Source organism: Galeopterus variegatus, unplaced genomic scaffold, assembly GCF_000696425.1.
Source record: "Galeopterus variegatus unplaced genomic scaffold, G_variegatus-3.0.2 Scaffold2853, whole genome shotgun sequence".
Lineage (NCBI taxonomy): Eukaryota > Metazoa > Chordata > Mammalia > Dermoptera > Cynocephalidae > Galeopterus > Galeopterus variegatus.
Genome location: NW_007728964.1, coordinates 21,727 through 37,184, shown reverse-complemented (window position 1 = coordinate 37,184; position 15,458 = coordinate 21,727). Strand labels below are relative to the sequence as shown.

At 39.2% G+C, this 15,458-nt stretch overlaps 1 protein-coding gene across 1 annotated transcript in view; it reads right to left on the bottom strand.

The window, feature by feature from the left end:
• Nucleotides 1–501: 501 nt before the first annotated feature.
• LOC103599115 (U2 small nuclear ribonucleoprotein auxiliary factor 35 kDa subunit-related protein 2-like) overlaps nucleotides 502–15,458 on the bottom strand; it is a 29,604-nt gene continuing 14,647 nt past the window's right edge. Inside the window, 5 exon segments of the mRNA XM_008583215.1 lie at nucleotides 502–675; nucleotides 678–1,034; nucleotides 3,938–4,047; nucleotides 4,826–4,881; nucleotides 8,495–8,708. Coding sequence (XP_008581437.1) covers nucleotides 590–675; nucleotides 678–1,034; nucleotides 3,938–4,047; nucleotides 4,826–4,881; nucleotides 8,495–8,708 — 823 coding nt within the window. The 3' untranslated portion in view covers nucleotides 502–589.

Below are 15,458 nucleotides of genomic sequence, written 5' to 3'. Positions count from 1 at the left end.
CCACTCTTCTACGATTTTTATATGAGAATTGCTTTAATACCAGGCAATTCAGTAGCAATGACCCTAACTTTCCTGGAAATGACAAAAATAAGCTTTACTCCCTGTATAAAGAACTTTTGAACACACTATTAAAATATTAAAAATAACAGTAGAGCTTGAGATATGATAATGTTTCTTGTGAAAAAAACATTCAACTGCAGCCAAATATGATCTTTGTGTAAAAAATGTGTATACACCCATAAGAAGAAAAGAAAGGACTAAAGCATGCTCCAGTGTTAATTGGTTCTCTCTCAGGGTTAGTATTACAAGTAATTTTCACGTTATTTATACATTTCATGTTTTCTAGGATTTCTATACCAGACACACTTTTGTGATTATCAGAGAATAAGAGTAATTTTAGTAGGATTCCAGGGTACACAGGATTCAAACAGACTTGTGAACCCATTTGAGCTCATAGCCCTCTGAGTACACAGCAGCCGTAATAAATAAGATATACAATCATTTAAGAACAAAACAGGTTTATTTGGATTTGGGACTTTGAATATTTTTATCTCTACTACCTGACCTTCTCCTGCCACGACTCCTGGACCTAGAAGAACTCTGGCTCTGGCTCCGGAGGCTCCTGAGGCTCCGGCTCTGGCTCTGGCTCTGGCTTCGGCTCCGGCTGCTCCGGCCCCAGCTGTGGTCCCTTTTTCTTTCTCTACTTCGTGAACTGTGCCTCTCACGATTCTTTGATGTATGTTTGTGAGATCTCTTCCCCCTGTCAGTACTTCTTCTTTTCCTCTCAATTTCCCCATTTCTTATGTAGGAGTAATCTGGACTAAGGTTTCTTTTTCTCCTGGGCCTGCCATAGTACTCATCATGGTGGCCCATCCGTTCTCTCCTCTCCAAGTTTTTACCAAAGGAGAAACCAGTCTGATCAGGAGACAGGTAGGTTTTTCTATTAGCTTCCCAAAATTCATTGTTGGGATTTCTGAACACATGAAGAAAGTTGCAGTGTTTTCCTCTTGGACACTGTTGTATTTCAAATAAACCTGCAATGGCAAGTGATGAGACAGCATTTATTAACTGTGTATTCTGAAGACAGCACTTTGTCTTTTCAGAAAGTACATTTCTGATGTTTGGATATGTTAGAACTATTTCCTACTGTGTATTATTTAAAAAGGGCTTACATAAATTGAGGTCATAGTTTGGTTTCCAGAATTTCAAAAATACGCAAATGCTCTAACAAATGGCACTCTGAAAGGTCAACAGTTTTAATTACCCAGAATATCCCATGCCTCTATTAGATTATGGTTTGGAGTGCAACTGAACAAGTGGTGACCACATTACTATTCTAGGGTTTCACCATCCCACTGATGGACAATTCAGATCCCTAATAAACACCAGCCCTTGGGGTCCCTGTGGTAGCATGCTTTGAGGGCATGGTGGTACCAAGATAGAACCATTGGTCAAAAGAGAAGGGCTATTATAGGGGGAGGATCCTGTGTTTTCTTTACACTTTAAGATAACACTGGCCTAATGCCTTAAATTTACCAAGTGCTTTTAATATGCAAGATTCTTGTCAAAAGTGAAATCTATTTGAACATGAACAACTTTGAGATTGTTTTGGTGTTTTCAAACTTTTTTTGGTGACTGGCTGACTTTTCTTTTTAAAGCAGTAAATTCCCCAAATATGTAAAATAGTTAAAAGTGAAATACCACCATACCACATACTGTACACAAAAATTAACTCAAACTGGATCAGAGACCTAAATATAAGAGATGAAACTATACAAGTAAATTTTCATGACATTGGGCTAAGCAAGAGTGTCCTAGATATGACACCGAAGTACAAGCCAAAAAAAAAGGATAAATTGGACTTCAACAAAATTTAAAACTTTTGTGTTTCAAAGGACACAAAGTGAAAAGAGAACCCATAAAATGGGAGAAAATATTTGCAGATCATTTTTGTGATTAGGTATTTGTCTGTACAATATATCAAGAACCCTTACAAATTAATAATAAAAAGACAATCTAATTAAAAAGTGGGCAAAGCACAACCAGGCACACCACCAGCACCAAGGAGCATGCCAAAAACATCACTTCCATATGGGTGGCCCACCATAGCCACCACAGTAACCACGGCTGTGGCTAGATGTCACAACCACCACGCAGATGGTCTGTCAGCCACTGGAGTGCATTGATTGACAAAAGGAGAGTTGCCAGCAGAGACCAAAGAAAAGAAGAGGATGTCTCTCCACAAAGTCCATTCCAGAGTGACAGAAGCATCTGCTCTATGATAATATTGGGGGACCTGAACACACCTTTCAGCATTGGAAAGATCATCTAGGCAACAAATAACAAAGTAACCATTACTCTTTCAGAGGGACAGAAGAAATCTAGGGTTATCAGTGGTGGGAGGTCAGAGGGAGAGAGGGATGTGGAGAGATTGGACAAGGGGCATAAAGAATAAGTACAATTTGTAACAATATACATACTAGTAATGTTGATTTGATCAACATATGTCAACAATGAATCCCCAAAATATGTATAATAATTATGATTCAATAAATAAATAAATAAATAAATGAGCTTAGGCTCTGAATAGACCTCTCTCCAAAGAAGATATACAAATGGACAATAATTAAGACAAGGAAAGATGGTCAGCATCATTAGTCACTAAGGAAAATAACAATGCTGTTATTTATTTTTTAAAAAGAAATAAATAGTCTTAGTCTCCTTGGGGGGAGTCAAAGTCACACTCAGAAACACCTCACTGAAATAACACTGGATTCCCAGGAACTGACAAAAGTAATTGCCTTTACGGAGAAAACAATTCCATCTCTTTTATCCCCCAAGCCTTTAAACTTAAGGTATAATGGTTCTTCTGGTTTTCCTAAGCAAGGAATTCTAAAATCTATTTTTTTCCCTTCATAAGTGGTTTTAAAATGACAGCACCCACTAAGATAAGGTTGCCAAACATTCAGATTATAAACTATCTATTTTCTTTTTTTTAAAAAAGATGACTGGTAAGGGGATCTTAACCCTTGACTTGGTGTTGTCAGCACCACACTCTCCCAAGTGAGCTAACGGACCATCCCTATATAGGGATGCGAACCTGTGGCCCTGGTGTTATCAGCACCACATTCTCCCAAGTGAGCCATGGACCGGCCCTAAATTATCCATTTTCTAATAAGAGGTTTTAAGCAAGTGAGCGCAGAGCAAAGAAAGACAAGTAAAGGGTAAGATAAGTGCTCCCCTGGGGCACTTAGAGCTTCATCTCTTTTTACCTGGGGAACGTCCACAATAGTTTGGCTAAAACCATAGACAGAAATCGGAAAGTAAGGAGGCCTTCAAAACTGCTGGCTGCTCTCTACACAGACTGAATCACTTCCTGATTTGGCTGCCACTGTCTGATGAGTCAGTCTGAAAGCATGCTTGACCAATCTTATGCCTACAATCAGGCTCTAATGCACAAAAGCATGCATTTCCAGTAAGGCGGGAAATGCTACAGCTAATATTTTAGGTGGCAATGATGACAGAAGCTTCATTAAGGATAATGATAGGAAAAACACACAAACATAGCTCAAGTGAGGTGAGCCAATGAATAGAAAACATCTCAAACTGCCACAAGGAAATTGTGGCTTCCTATAGAGGCAACTTTCTCAAGCTTCCTGAATTGTCAGACAGAGCCCAGGACTGAGAATCAGAAGACTGGAATTCTAGCCCCAATTCTGTCACTGATACGTTGTAACCTTAGTCACCTCATCCATATAGTGACCCACAAGGTCTGTTACAGATCTAAACTGTGGTGCCCTTTATACATAAAGATCTCTGCTCATCTACTGAGGCAAGAGCTATGCTTTACCCCATTAAAAGACTGTTTTTTCCCTATGAATATCTCTTTATATAACAGTGGAACAATTGGGGAAAAAATCATCACATTGTCTTTTACCACAAATGGCCATTTTCCACCGGGTCACTGGACAGAATTCACACTGAAGCTGTCGTCCTGCATACCATCGCCCGTTAAACAGAGAGAGGGCTGCTTGGCATTCTTCTTCCCTTCAAACCACAAATCAAAGGATGTGTTTTACAGTAACTTTTTAATATGTAAATTAACCCTATTATTACTTAACCCTTTAATTAATTTATTGTAGGACCACCAAGTTCACTGTTTTTATGCCCCCTAGGGAGTCCTCATTAGAGCAGTCAAGCTCCCAAAGCTCACAATTTATTCAGGACCCCTTTTTACTAACCCTCTGAGAGGTTTTGATGCATGGAATTTGGCCTGAGTCAAAGCTTCTTAATCCAAAAGATTGGACCATTAAAAATGCAGAAGTGTTTTCCACTGTTAGAGCCTATTCTTTCTCAGCTAAGATTGCTGTTCTTCTTATTACAATGGTTAATTTAACCCATTAGCCATGGTGTGGCCTAGGCAAACAGCAAGGCAAGCAGAAATGACACACTAGCTGCTCTCTCAGCTGGTCAAATGCACACTAAGAGTATATGGGGCTTCCATCTCGGGCTCTTTCGATGTATACTTTTATATTCTTTATTCTAGTTATCCCTTTTCAATCTGTATTTTCAGTATTAAAATTATATAAGTAATAATATAACTATATTGTAAAAGATTCAAAACTATGTAAGTATACAAAGAATGAAATACAAGTGCACTATTTTCAAATCCCTTCTGCATTTCTAAGTCAGCTCTTAATATTTACATTTTTAAAAATACCATGCATATGAAAGCTATATAACCACTGGAAAAATCCCAAATGTCAGCAGAAACAGAACACCATACTATGACAAACATGAAGACGTTTATGTTCAAAATACTTACGACTGGTACTGAACATACACGTTGCCCCTCAAATGAGGTTCCAAGTTGCAGCTGACCTAAGGAGCAATGAAAAATGCTCTCATTAAAAACTACAGAAAAGAAACCATCCAGTCATCAAATGCACCTTATCCAGGCTAACTCCCAAAAGCAGTGACCAATCAAAGATTCCAAAACAGAGATACTAGCCTACTCTTGTGTCTATTTAAGGCATATTTCAGCACATAGCAGCATTGCAGGCCACAATTATTTGATTCCTGTCGAGCCAGGTCTGCTTCTTTCTACAAATATGAAACATTTCATACGTGCATAAAAATAAAGAATATAAATCAGCCCATCCATACACTACCCAGATTTTATACTAACTTTTCCATTTTTGACTGAGAACATTTAAATAACTAAAACATTAAAGACCCAGTTGAAGCCCTTCCATCCTATTCTCCCTCCATCACATAGGTGAGCACTATCTGGAGGCTGGGTGTAGCCTTCACATTCCAAACGCACACATACTTACGCAGACACATAAACAGACACAAATACATCAGTCCCTCTCCTCTGCAGTTTTGCTTTCTGCAGTTTCAGTTTCCCAGTCAAACATGGTCAGATAACTACATGGAAAATTCCAGAAATAAACAATTCATAAGTTTTCAATTGAAAGCTGTTCTGAGTAGCATGATGAAATCTTGCACCATCCTGCTCTGTCCTGCCCAGAACATGAATTATCCCTTTGTCCGCTCTGTATATGCTACTTGCCCGTTAGTTACTTAGTCTTGTTTATCAACAATCACAAGAAGAAAACGATGGGTGAGTACAGTACAATAAGATATTTTCAGAGAGAGAGGCACCAGATTCACATAACTTTTATTATAGTATATTGTTATAATTGTTTTATTTTATTATTAGTTAGTGGTAATCTCTTACTGTGACTAATTTATAAATTAAACTTTATCATGGGTATATATGTATAGGAAAAACCAATATATATAGGTAGGGTTCAGTACTATCCACGGTTTTAGACATCCACTGAGGGTCTTGGAATATGTCTCCTATGGATAAGAAGGGACTACTGTATACATATACACATAGGCATGTACACATATCATATACATGCCAAAAAACATATGTATCATACATATAAATGTCTATTATACATAATAGGTATACACATATTTATGTATACATATGCAAAGAAACACATGTATGTACTGAAACAATGTATAGTTTTGTACATTTTAAAATTTTATATAAATAGTATTTACTCCACATTTTTTAAAGATGTAATCTTATAAACTTAATGATTCATCTTAACTACTGTATAGTGGATATATCAAATTATCAAGTTAATTTATCCACTCCCCTAATGATGGCTATCTAAGGTGCTTCCAATTTTTCATCTACAAACAGTGCTGCGGTCAGCATCCTTGAATACATCTCTGCAGGTGGACGGCTGTCTCTAGCATGCGTAACCAGGAGTGTGCCGATCCATAGGTAACTTCCACTTCATTAGCTATTGACAAACTACTCTCTAAAGTGGTTTTATTAATTTACACATCCTCACCTGCCCTTGGTATTAATAGAATTTATAATTTTTTGCCTGATAGGTAAGAAGAATATCTCATTTTCATATGCACTGTTCCTATTACTAGTTAGGCTGAACACCGGATCATTTGCCTTCGAAAAAAACCAAATCTGATTTGTTTTTATTTAATAAGTAGGTAAAAAAGGTCCTCAAATATTCATACTAGTGATTAGCTTTTACCTTCAAAATGAATCTATAATTTTACAAATTTGTTCCATAATATTATTAGAATATCCAAAAAGGGCAGGATCCATACTTAGTGACGGCTTGTAACATCATCCTTGGAAGGAAGAATAAAAGGCCTCAGGAGTCCGTGTCAGCCGTGCGAGGGACCTTAGAGATCATTTAATGCAGTGGTTCCCAAGGACCCATTATTAATTTTCCATGCTGAATTCAATGTTCTGAAATTTTTCCTCCTAAAAATGTACTTAACAGTTTTCCATTTGTAACTGCCAATGTGATTAGCAGGAGCTTGGCCATTCTATCAGCTTGGCTGATAGAATTCTAAACAAAAGGAAAAAAATACATTGTGGTTAGTGGGTGCAGCCCGTTGCAGGTAACAGTGCAACTTCCATTAACCGGTCAAGTTTTGAAAGGAGTTCCACCGCTAACAGTTCACAGAAGCAGTATAATCCAGGGAACCTATGAGGGAAACCACTGAGGTAATCTAACCCCTTCACTTGCAGGATAAAAGGCAGGACAGGTAAAGTAACACAATGGAGAGCACAGGGCTGGGCAAACCCTGCTGTCTCCTCAGCCAGCGCTTCTAACATGGTATCTTGTGGGGGTGACCAGGTACTTCCATTTCAGTGGTTACTGCCTGTGCTGAGTAGTGCGAAAACAGGAAGGCGCACACCACTGAAACAAAAAGGTTAAGGGGAAAAGACGTTTTAAAAGACTTTTTTTTTTTTTTAGTTTTCCTTTTTTTGTCTTTTTTTTTTTCGTGACCAGCAACGGGATCGCAACCCTCGGTGTTGCCCCCACACCTCGCTCAGCCAGTGAGTGGCCGGTCTGTATGCGGGATCCGAACCCTCGGCGGGAGCGCCACCGCGCTTCCCAAGTGGCGCACTGTAGCAGTGCGCCACCGGGCGGCCCTAAAAGACTTTTTAAACATCCCGAAATCAGTTGACAGAAGTATAGCCTTGAATTTCAGGAATCTCTCTTTTTTGGCTGTTTAAACTCTCCACTGTCATGTCCAACTAGCAGGAAAAAACCACAGGTTTATTCATTTTTCAAAATTATGGGACATTTTCTCTGCCTGGGTTGGATGTGATCAAATCACAGAAAAGGTAGGAGGCTTCACTACGTTAAGATTCAACTAATGGGTCCGAGGAACAGCAGGGATTACTGCTGGCTTTACCCTTACCTGGAGGCATATTTAAAATAATTATGTGTCATCTGAATGCGTCTTTTTCACCCAGTATACTGCATCACAAACCATAATTTTTGGGACACTATGTTCTATGCTGAAAGTATGCAGTGAATAAAAACAGCGTAAAAAAAAAAAAAGGATCTAGATTTTTGTTCTTGTGTAACTCCAGAAGAATGAATGTGCACAATGGGTGTATGTTGCAAGCAGGTATCATCAACACAATGCACCAACAAATTCAGTGAGTGGTGCTGTGTTGCACTGCGTATACGGTAGCTATAGGTGAGATGCCTACAGAAGGGCGGACAGAAAGAAGGACGGACAGACGGAAGGACGGACGGACGAAAGACGGCACACTGTCCGTCATATGCAGCGGCTGACTGAAGGCTTGGATGGCTATGTGCCGAGCACCTGATACAGAGAATTCATACACTGGAAAAGAGAACACAAAGGTACTGAATAAATGAAAGATCCTTTCCAATCTAGACCCTAGTATTCTGGAAATATGCTAATTTCATGTGTTATCTATATGGCATTGGCAACGAGGGGGGTGGAAATGGAGAGAGAAGGAAGTAAATTGACCACGAGCCTGCGTGCCTGACCCTGGACCAGACACATACATCACAAGGCTCCACCCAGGTGAACCATCTGTGCTTCGGAGCGCTCGTGCTATGAGTACTTCCGGGTGAAGCGAACCAGTCCCCTCCTCCAGGCGCATGCCCACCTTGAATTGAATCACTTTCCCCACATTCTTGAACTCCGGTAGCACATCGTCATAGAAGTCCAGGAACTGCTGGTAGGTCTCCTCTTCACTGTATTCCAGGCTGGCGTCAGGGTCATAGTCGTCTCTCCTGCACTGCTCCATTCCAAACGTTGTAAACATGCTTTTAATAAGAAGGGTGGGACTCGAGGCTGGGAAATTATGTTTACGTGAACACCTATGTATGAAAGAAAACTTAAATGCACTAGTCCAAGAGTCAAAAATTATACACAAAAAGCTTGCTTTAAACTTTGAGATAAAGACTCAAGTAACCTAGTTGTTTTGACTTAATTATAAGGTAATAAACCCCACTCAGATGCTAAATTTCTGCACTTAAGAAAACTGTTCTAACACTGACCAGTATATCGGCTTTCATCAAAACGTGAAGTTAGAAATGATTTCCAAGCTCATATGCCATTCAGCTGCCTCTGAATGGAGTTCCGGAAGCCTTACATATGTTGAACCATAAGGAAAAAGAAGGTCCATTGGTGTAAACAGGTGTGGGGACAGGTAAAAAGATGCCATAATGGTGGGACTCTTGTGAGGAAGGTGAGAACTAACAATCCAATCCTGCTTCTGCACAATCTTCAGTTAACTCACATGCTTAGAGAATAATGTAAGAATTTCCAGTTAATGGAGTATTTCATCCATGTACAGCATTTTAGAGTTTTCACGGTATTTTTACATTTTTTTTCTTCTGATCCTTATAACCTGTTAGGACAGGTAGGGCTAGTATTTTCTCCACTTTGCAAAGAAGGAAGCTGAGGCCTAGAGAAGCACACTTGTCCAGATCACGTGACCGGGAAGGGATGAGTCCAAGAGATCTGAATTACCCTACAACTGGAGCCTGTTCATTATAGGGTATAATAAAATATAATTTAATTTTTATTAAAGATGATTAACCATTATGAATAATTTTCTTTTCATAGTTTAAACTGGACTCAGGCTAAGCTGACCAGGCTAACCTGAGTGATTTTTTAAAAATCCTTAATATGAGTTTACTTTCTTCTCCTAAAATAAAATGAGGGAAAAAAAATGTAGTTCATGGTTCCAAATAAACAAAATTTTCCTGGTTAGCTTTCTAGTTAAAAATTGGTAAGACAAAATTTTTTTTTTTTTTTTTTTGTCTTTTGTCCGTGTCCAGCAACGGATCGCAACCCTCAGTGTTGCCCCCGTACCGGACCGGGGACCGGCGACGGGATCGCAAGCCTCGGCGTTGCTCCCGCGCCTCGCTCAGCCAGTGAGCGGGAGCCGGTCTGTACGTGGGATCCGAACCCTCGGACGGGAGCGCCGCCGCGCTTCCCAAGCGGCGCACTATCCAGTGCGCCACCGGGCCGGCCCCGGTAAGACAAAATTTTTAGGAAAAAAAATCCATAGAACTTAGGAAAAAAGAAAGCTGAAAAATAGGGCAAGTGTTGGGAAAAAAACAATGGCCCTGAAATGATGAAATGTTTAATCATACTTTTCCATGTCTGTAATATACATCTATGAGCATACTGAGATCAGGCATACAGAATGCCTAGCATACAACATGCCCAGCTCAGAAATCTTCAATTTAATGTTAATGTTCATTAACGTGAAATTTACTATTTTACAAATGACCTCCTGGATTATTCAGTTAGAGACCTTGTAATTAGATCTATCTTCCCAAGTATAGCTACCGATAGAACAAAGAGTGAGGATTCAACCTAGCTGGCAATGTTAGCAGTGAATCAAAATTTTACAAGTATGAAGCACATATAGAATTAAACAGGAACCAATTTAACGAAGTTAAAATTCTGCTCACAGGATTCTTAGATCTGAACAAACTTGGCCCTAGTTCCCAGAATGTCAAATAAGCATTTGTCAGTTTTAGAACAGAGCCAAAGTCCCTGTCTAGGAAAAATCCCCATTTGGCCTGGAGATAATCCTTACAGTCTGAGTGTATACAAAAGGCCAGCCCTACAGCTCCTGCTGAAGGGTCAGCTAAGAGAAATGGTACTTAGGAAGGCAGTCTAAAGCTATGGTACCAAGCCTGTGTGGTTCTCAGAATTATCTGGGGAGAACAGAGATTTCTCAGGTCCTATCCTAGACCGTGTAAACAGACTGCAGAGCCCATATTTTCAAAGTAGCTTCCTACTTTGGTCTTGAAGATCGGCCATATTTGAGAACCACTGGTTTAAGTCATGCTATGTACCTCTTACCCTGACACTTGAATCAAGTCAGATTGCCGCAGAAACAAAACACATAGTTGGACCTTACTTCAGCCCAAGGATGGCCAATAAATGGTGTGGGTATCCAAATGCCCCCTCAGGTATAGCTGACTATTCTCTTCTTTTTCCTCTTCTTGAGAGAGCCCGTCCACTACCCACTACCTTAGAATCTCCACACTGCACACCAAAGTTAGGGTGCAATCATTTAACAAAGGTCACCATAAGAAATATTCTCATGAAAATTACATATGCAACTATTACAAAACACTGATCAAACTTATTGTCCACCTTCTTACTCAATGTCTTCACACAATGTTCCATGGGAGAAACATTTAGAATCTGATGTCCAGAAAATTCTTGTTCTTTTCAGAAATAACACTCATTCATCCTTTTTGGTAAGAATTATAGCTTGTTATCTGCTTGGGATGCATTAAAATCCAGAGTCAAAAGTACTGCACATTCAGAATAACTTGCTTTCTCCTCTTCTCTTTGCTTTTGATTTCCTCTATTTTATTTAACTTAGTGCAGCAGATTGTGAGCCTTCTTTAAATCACTTTTAGAAGTAGGTGAGGTATAGATACTCATACAAATAAAGTTTTATCTCCCATCGATGATTATAATCTTTTAGGAGAAAAAAGAAATAGAATTCCCCTCAAAGCTATGACTTTAAGAAAATACCAATTCCAGAAAGGTTCTAGAATTGAACTCTGTACTAATTACAAAAGTAAACCACCAAAGAAATGCTTAAGTTACGAAAGTGTTTCTCTGATAATCTGACAAACCTTAACAGAAAAGAATGGCTGTACGATCTGCAGTTAAGTCACTGAAGCTCTCCGTAAAAGGGGAACAGAACAGTAAACTTGTCTGAAGGAATGGTGCTGGATTTTGTCTGCTAATTTCACAGAATTTTATGTCACAACTCATTGCTTGAATGATAAAAATACCCGAATCATGCTCATACTTTGACAGTTGTAATGGTGAAATTTCATGTGCCTATGAAAATAGTAAGATATGTTCAAAAACTAATTTGACCAGTCCATATTTCCTTGAAATGACTCTCAGAGATGAGGTCTGAGAGCTTGATAGGCCACTCCCCTTTCCACAAGGAAGTGCCTGTCAGCTGCATTCCTGAAACCATTTGTGACAGTTCCTCTTCTCTCACTTATGCCCAACATAAGGAGAATGCAGAATCAGGCCAGCACAAGTCTTAAATTTCAAGGAAATGTCAGATATGTCATAAACAAGGAATCCTGCAGCTGGAAAACCTTCAATGCAATTTGGTTCAAGTCTCCATTCAAATGAACTCCTATTGATTCTCAGTTGTCTCTGAAAGGTAATTTGCTGTACATTTTTCTTTGGTGGGGGGTGTTTTATACCGATCAATCATTACTGTTTCTTGCTGAGATTAAGTGTACATTTGATAAACACTTCTAAAGGTATTTCTCCTTCCCTAGTTCCTAGTTCCTCAGGAGGAGACTTTCTACTAGATACCGGATCCTATGAATTCTTTCATGCATATTCTGGGCATTTACAATCCTAGCCAAAAAATACAAAAGAAGTTATGTATTCTACATTAGTGGCTTTCATTCCAGGAGCACATTAGAAACACCTGAGGACATTTCAAAACTAAGGCCACTCAAGTCTCTGAGATTCTTTCTGATTTATTCACTTTGAGGTGAAACATAATTTTTTTAAGCTTTCTAGATAATTCTAACGTGTATCCAGGGTTGAGAACCACTGTTCTTAAAAAAATGAAAAATGATATGAAGGCTTAAATTAAAAAAGAGAAATATAGACAAGGCTCATATTTTCAAAGAAGGAAAAAAACCTCACAGCATAGACAATTTTATGAATAAAGTAAACGTGAGAGACAATATATACTTTCTTCTTAAATAGACATGTTTTCCTCTTCATATGCCTTTTTAGGATTAATAGAACATAAAGATGATTAGATCTTTTCTTCCGCAGGTTATAAAGTAATAATTAGACTTTGCCTCAGATGGATTCTTTCACCATTAGGAATCATTTACCTGCTTGAGTTGTTCATTCATAAACAAGCCAAATTATAAAAATCAGCATTACCTGGCATAAAGTAGGTGTTCAAATACTTCCTAAATGACAAAAGGGATGAATCCTAGTTTTTCACATCAATGTCTGGTTTCAAAAACATTGATCCAAAAGATGCAGAGAAAAAGAAGAGTGCCTTAGAGAATAACTGTGACAGTAACAATAATGAAAATCCCAGCACATACTCGATAGTGCTCACTGTGGGCCCGGCCCAGTTCCACATGCTTCCCCACCCATTCACTCAGAGTGCCTCACGAGGGCAATACATTGTGATATGGACTGTGTTCCCCAAGTTTTAGGTATTAGTAGCTTGACTAATTAATATGACTATTAAAAGGGTGGGAAATCCTATCATGGTGACTGAAAGGTGAGGCCATGAAGAGGTGATTAGATTCTCAGGACCAAGCTGAGTGAATGGATTAATAATGGTGGACATGGGCATGGTTCTGAGGGCTTTAAAAAGAGAGCACTGAGACTCTCTCTCTCTGTGCTCTACCATTTTCTGCAATGTGAGACCCGTGGGTCACTGTTGCCACCATCAGATGTGTTCCTTGGACTTTGGACTTCCCAGATTCTGAAACTGTAAGCAATAAATTTTGGCTTTTTAAATAAATTACCCAGTACCAAGTACTTTGTTATAAGCAACAGAAACAGACTAATACAGAAAATTGGTACCAGAAAAGTGGGGTGTTGCTTATAACAAATATTTGAAAATGTGGAAGTGGCTCTGGAACTGGGTGTTGAGGAAAAGCTGGAAGAATGTGAAGAAGCTGGCTAGAAAAAGCCCAGCGGCTGGTGGGAGTTTAGAAGACAAAAAAATCAGGGAGAGGCAAGAAGCCATGGGCTGCAGCCCCCTCCACCTGGAAGCAGGCAAGAGAGCATGTCCAGGGTCTTAGGCAAGGAGCTGAGGGCCACAGCCCCCTCCACCAGGAAGCAGGCAAGAGAGCATGCCCAGGGTCCTAGGCAAGTGGCCGAGGGCCACAGCCCCCTCTACCTGGAAGCAGGCAAGAAAGCACACCCAGGGTGCTAGGCAAGGAGCTAAGGGCAGTAGCCCCCACCTGAAAGCAGGCAAGAGAGCACACTGAAAACACCACTTCTGCAAGGGTGACCCACCACGGCCAATGCCACAGCCATGGCTGCCACAAAAGTGGCTCAGAACTACAGCAGCAGCCAGTCACCATGCAGGCAGTTCACCAGACACTCAATTGCACTGACACAAGGAGAGTCACCAATGGAGACTGGAAAAAGAAGAGGATGTCTCTCTCCTCAGAACCCACTCCAGAGTAACAGAAGAAGCAACTGCTGTACCAGATGACCAAACATCGACATAGAGATACTAGAAATACGAAAACCCAAGAAAATATGACACTACCAAAAGAATACAGTAAGTCTCAAATACCAGACCCTATACAGCAGGAAACCCTTGTAATGACTGAAAAGGAATCCTGAGCAACAATCTTAAGGAAACTCACTGAGATACAAGAAGACTCAGTTAGACAACATAATGAAATGAGATGAAAAAATCTAGGCTATGAAGGAGGAAATTTACAAAGAGACTGATACCTGTAAAAAGAATGTAGCAGAACTCATGGAACTGAAAGATTCACTCAACAAAATAATAAACACAACCAATAGCTTAAGCAGCAAGCTAGAACAAGCAGAAGAAAGAATTTATGGTCTTGAAGATAGTCTTTTTGAAATAAACCAGGTGGACAAAAAAAGGAAAAAAGAATTAAAAAGATGAAAATCTAAGAGAGCTAGCAGACAACCTTAAGCACACAAACATTCAAATTACAGGTGCTCAGAAGGGGAGGAGAAAGGAAAAGGCATGGAAAGCTTACTCACTGAAATAACAGAAAACTTCCCAGGTTATAAGGAGAGACATGGACCATCAGATCCAGGAGGCTCAAAGATCCCCAAACAGATTCAACCCCAAACTATCCTCTCCAAGATGCATTACAGTCAAACTGGCAAAGCTTAAAGACAAAGAGAATCTTAAAAGAAAAGCATCAAGTCACCAATAAGGGAGCCCAAATCAGACTAACAGCAGACTTCTGAACAAAAACTCTACAGGCCAGAACAAATGGGATAATATATTCACAGTACTAGAAGAAAAAACTACCAGCTAAGAATACTATACCCAGCAAGGCTACCCTTCAAAAATAAGGGAAAAAATAATGTATTTTCCAGACAGACAAAAGCTGTGGGAGTTCACCACCACATGACCAGCCCTACAAGAAATCCTCAAAGTCCTGCACCTGGAATCCAAAAAGCAATAATCACTACCACAAATACACAAGAAAGAATAAAACCCACTGGTACAACAAAAATGCAAACAAGAAAGAGAAACTAAATCTTACCACCACAAAAAACCATAATGAAAATGTAATAACGCCCCTACTTTATCTCATTTCCCTGTGATTTTTCTTTCTGCCCATTGTTTATTTAGGAGAGTGTTGTTTAATCTCCACAGATTTGTGAGTTTTGTAAATTTTCTTCTGTTATTGTGGTCAGAGAACATATTTTCTATGATCTTAGACTTTAGAAAAAAAAGGAAAAATTTAAACAAAAAAATTGTAATTTTAATAGTCCATATATATTTTATTTATGGATATATCAATATTTTTTCAATAAATCCCTACGTAAAAAAAATTAACTGAATTAATTTA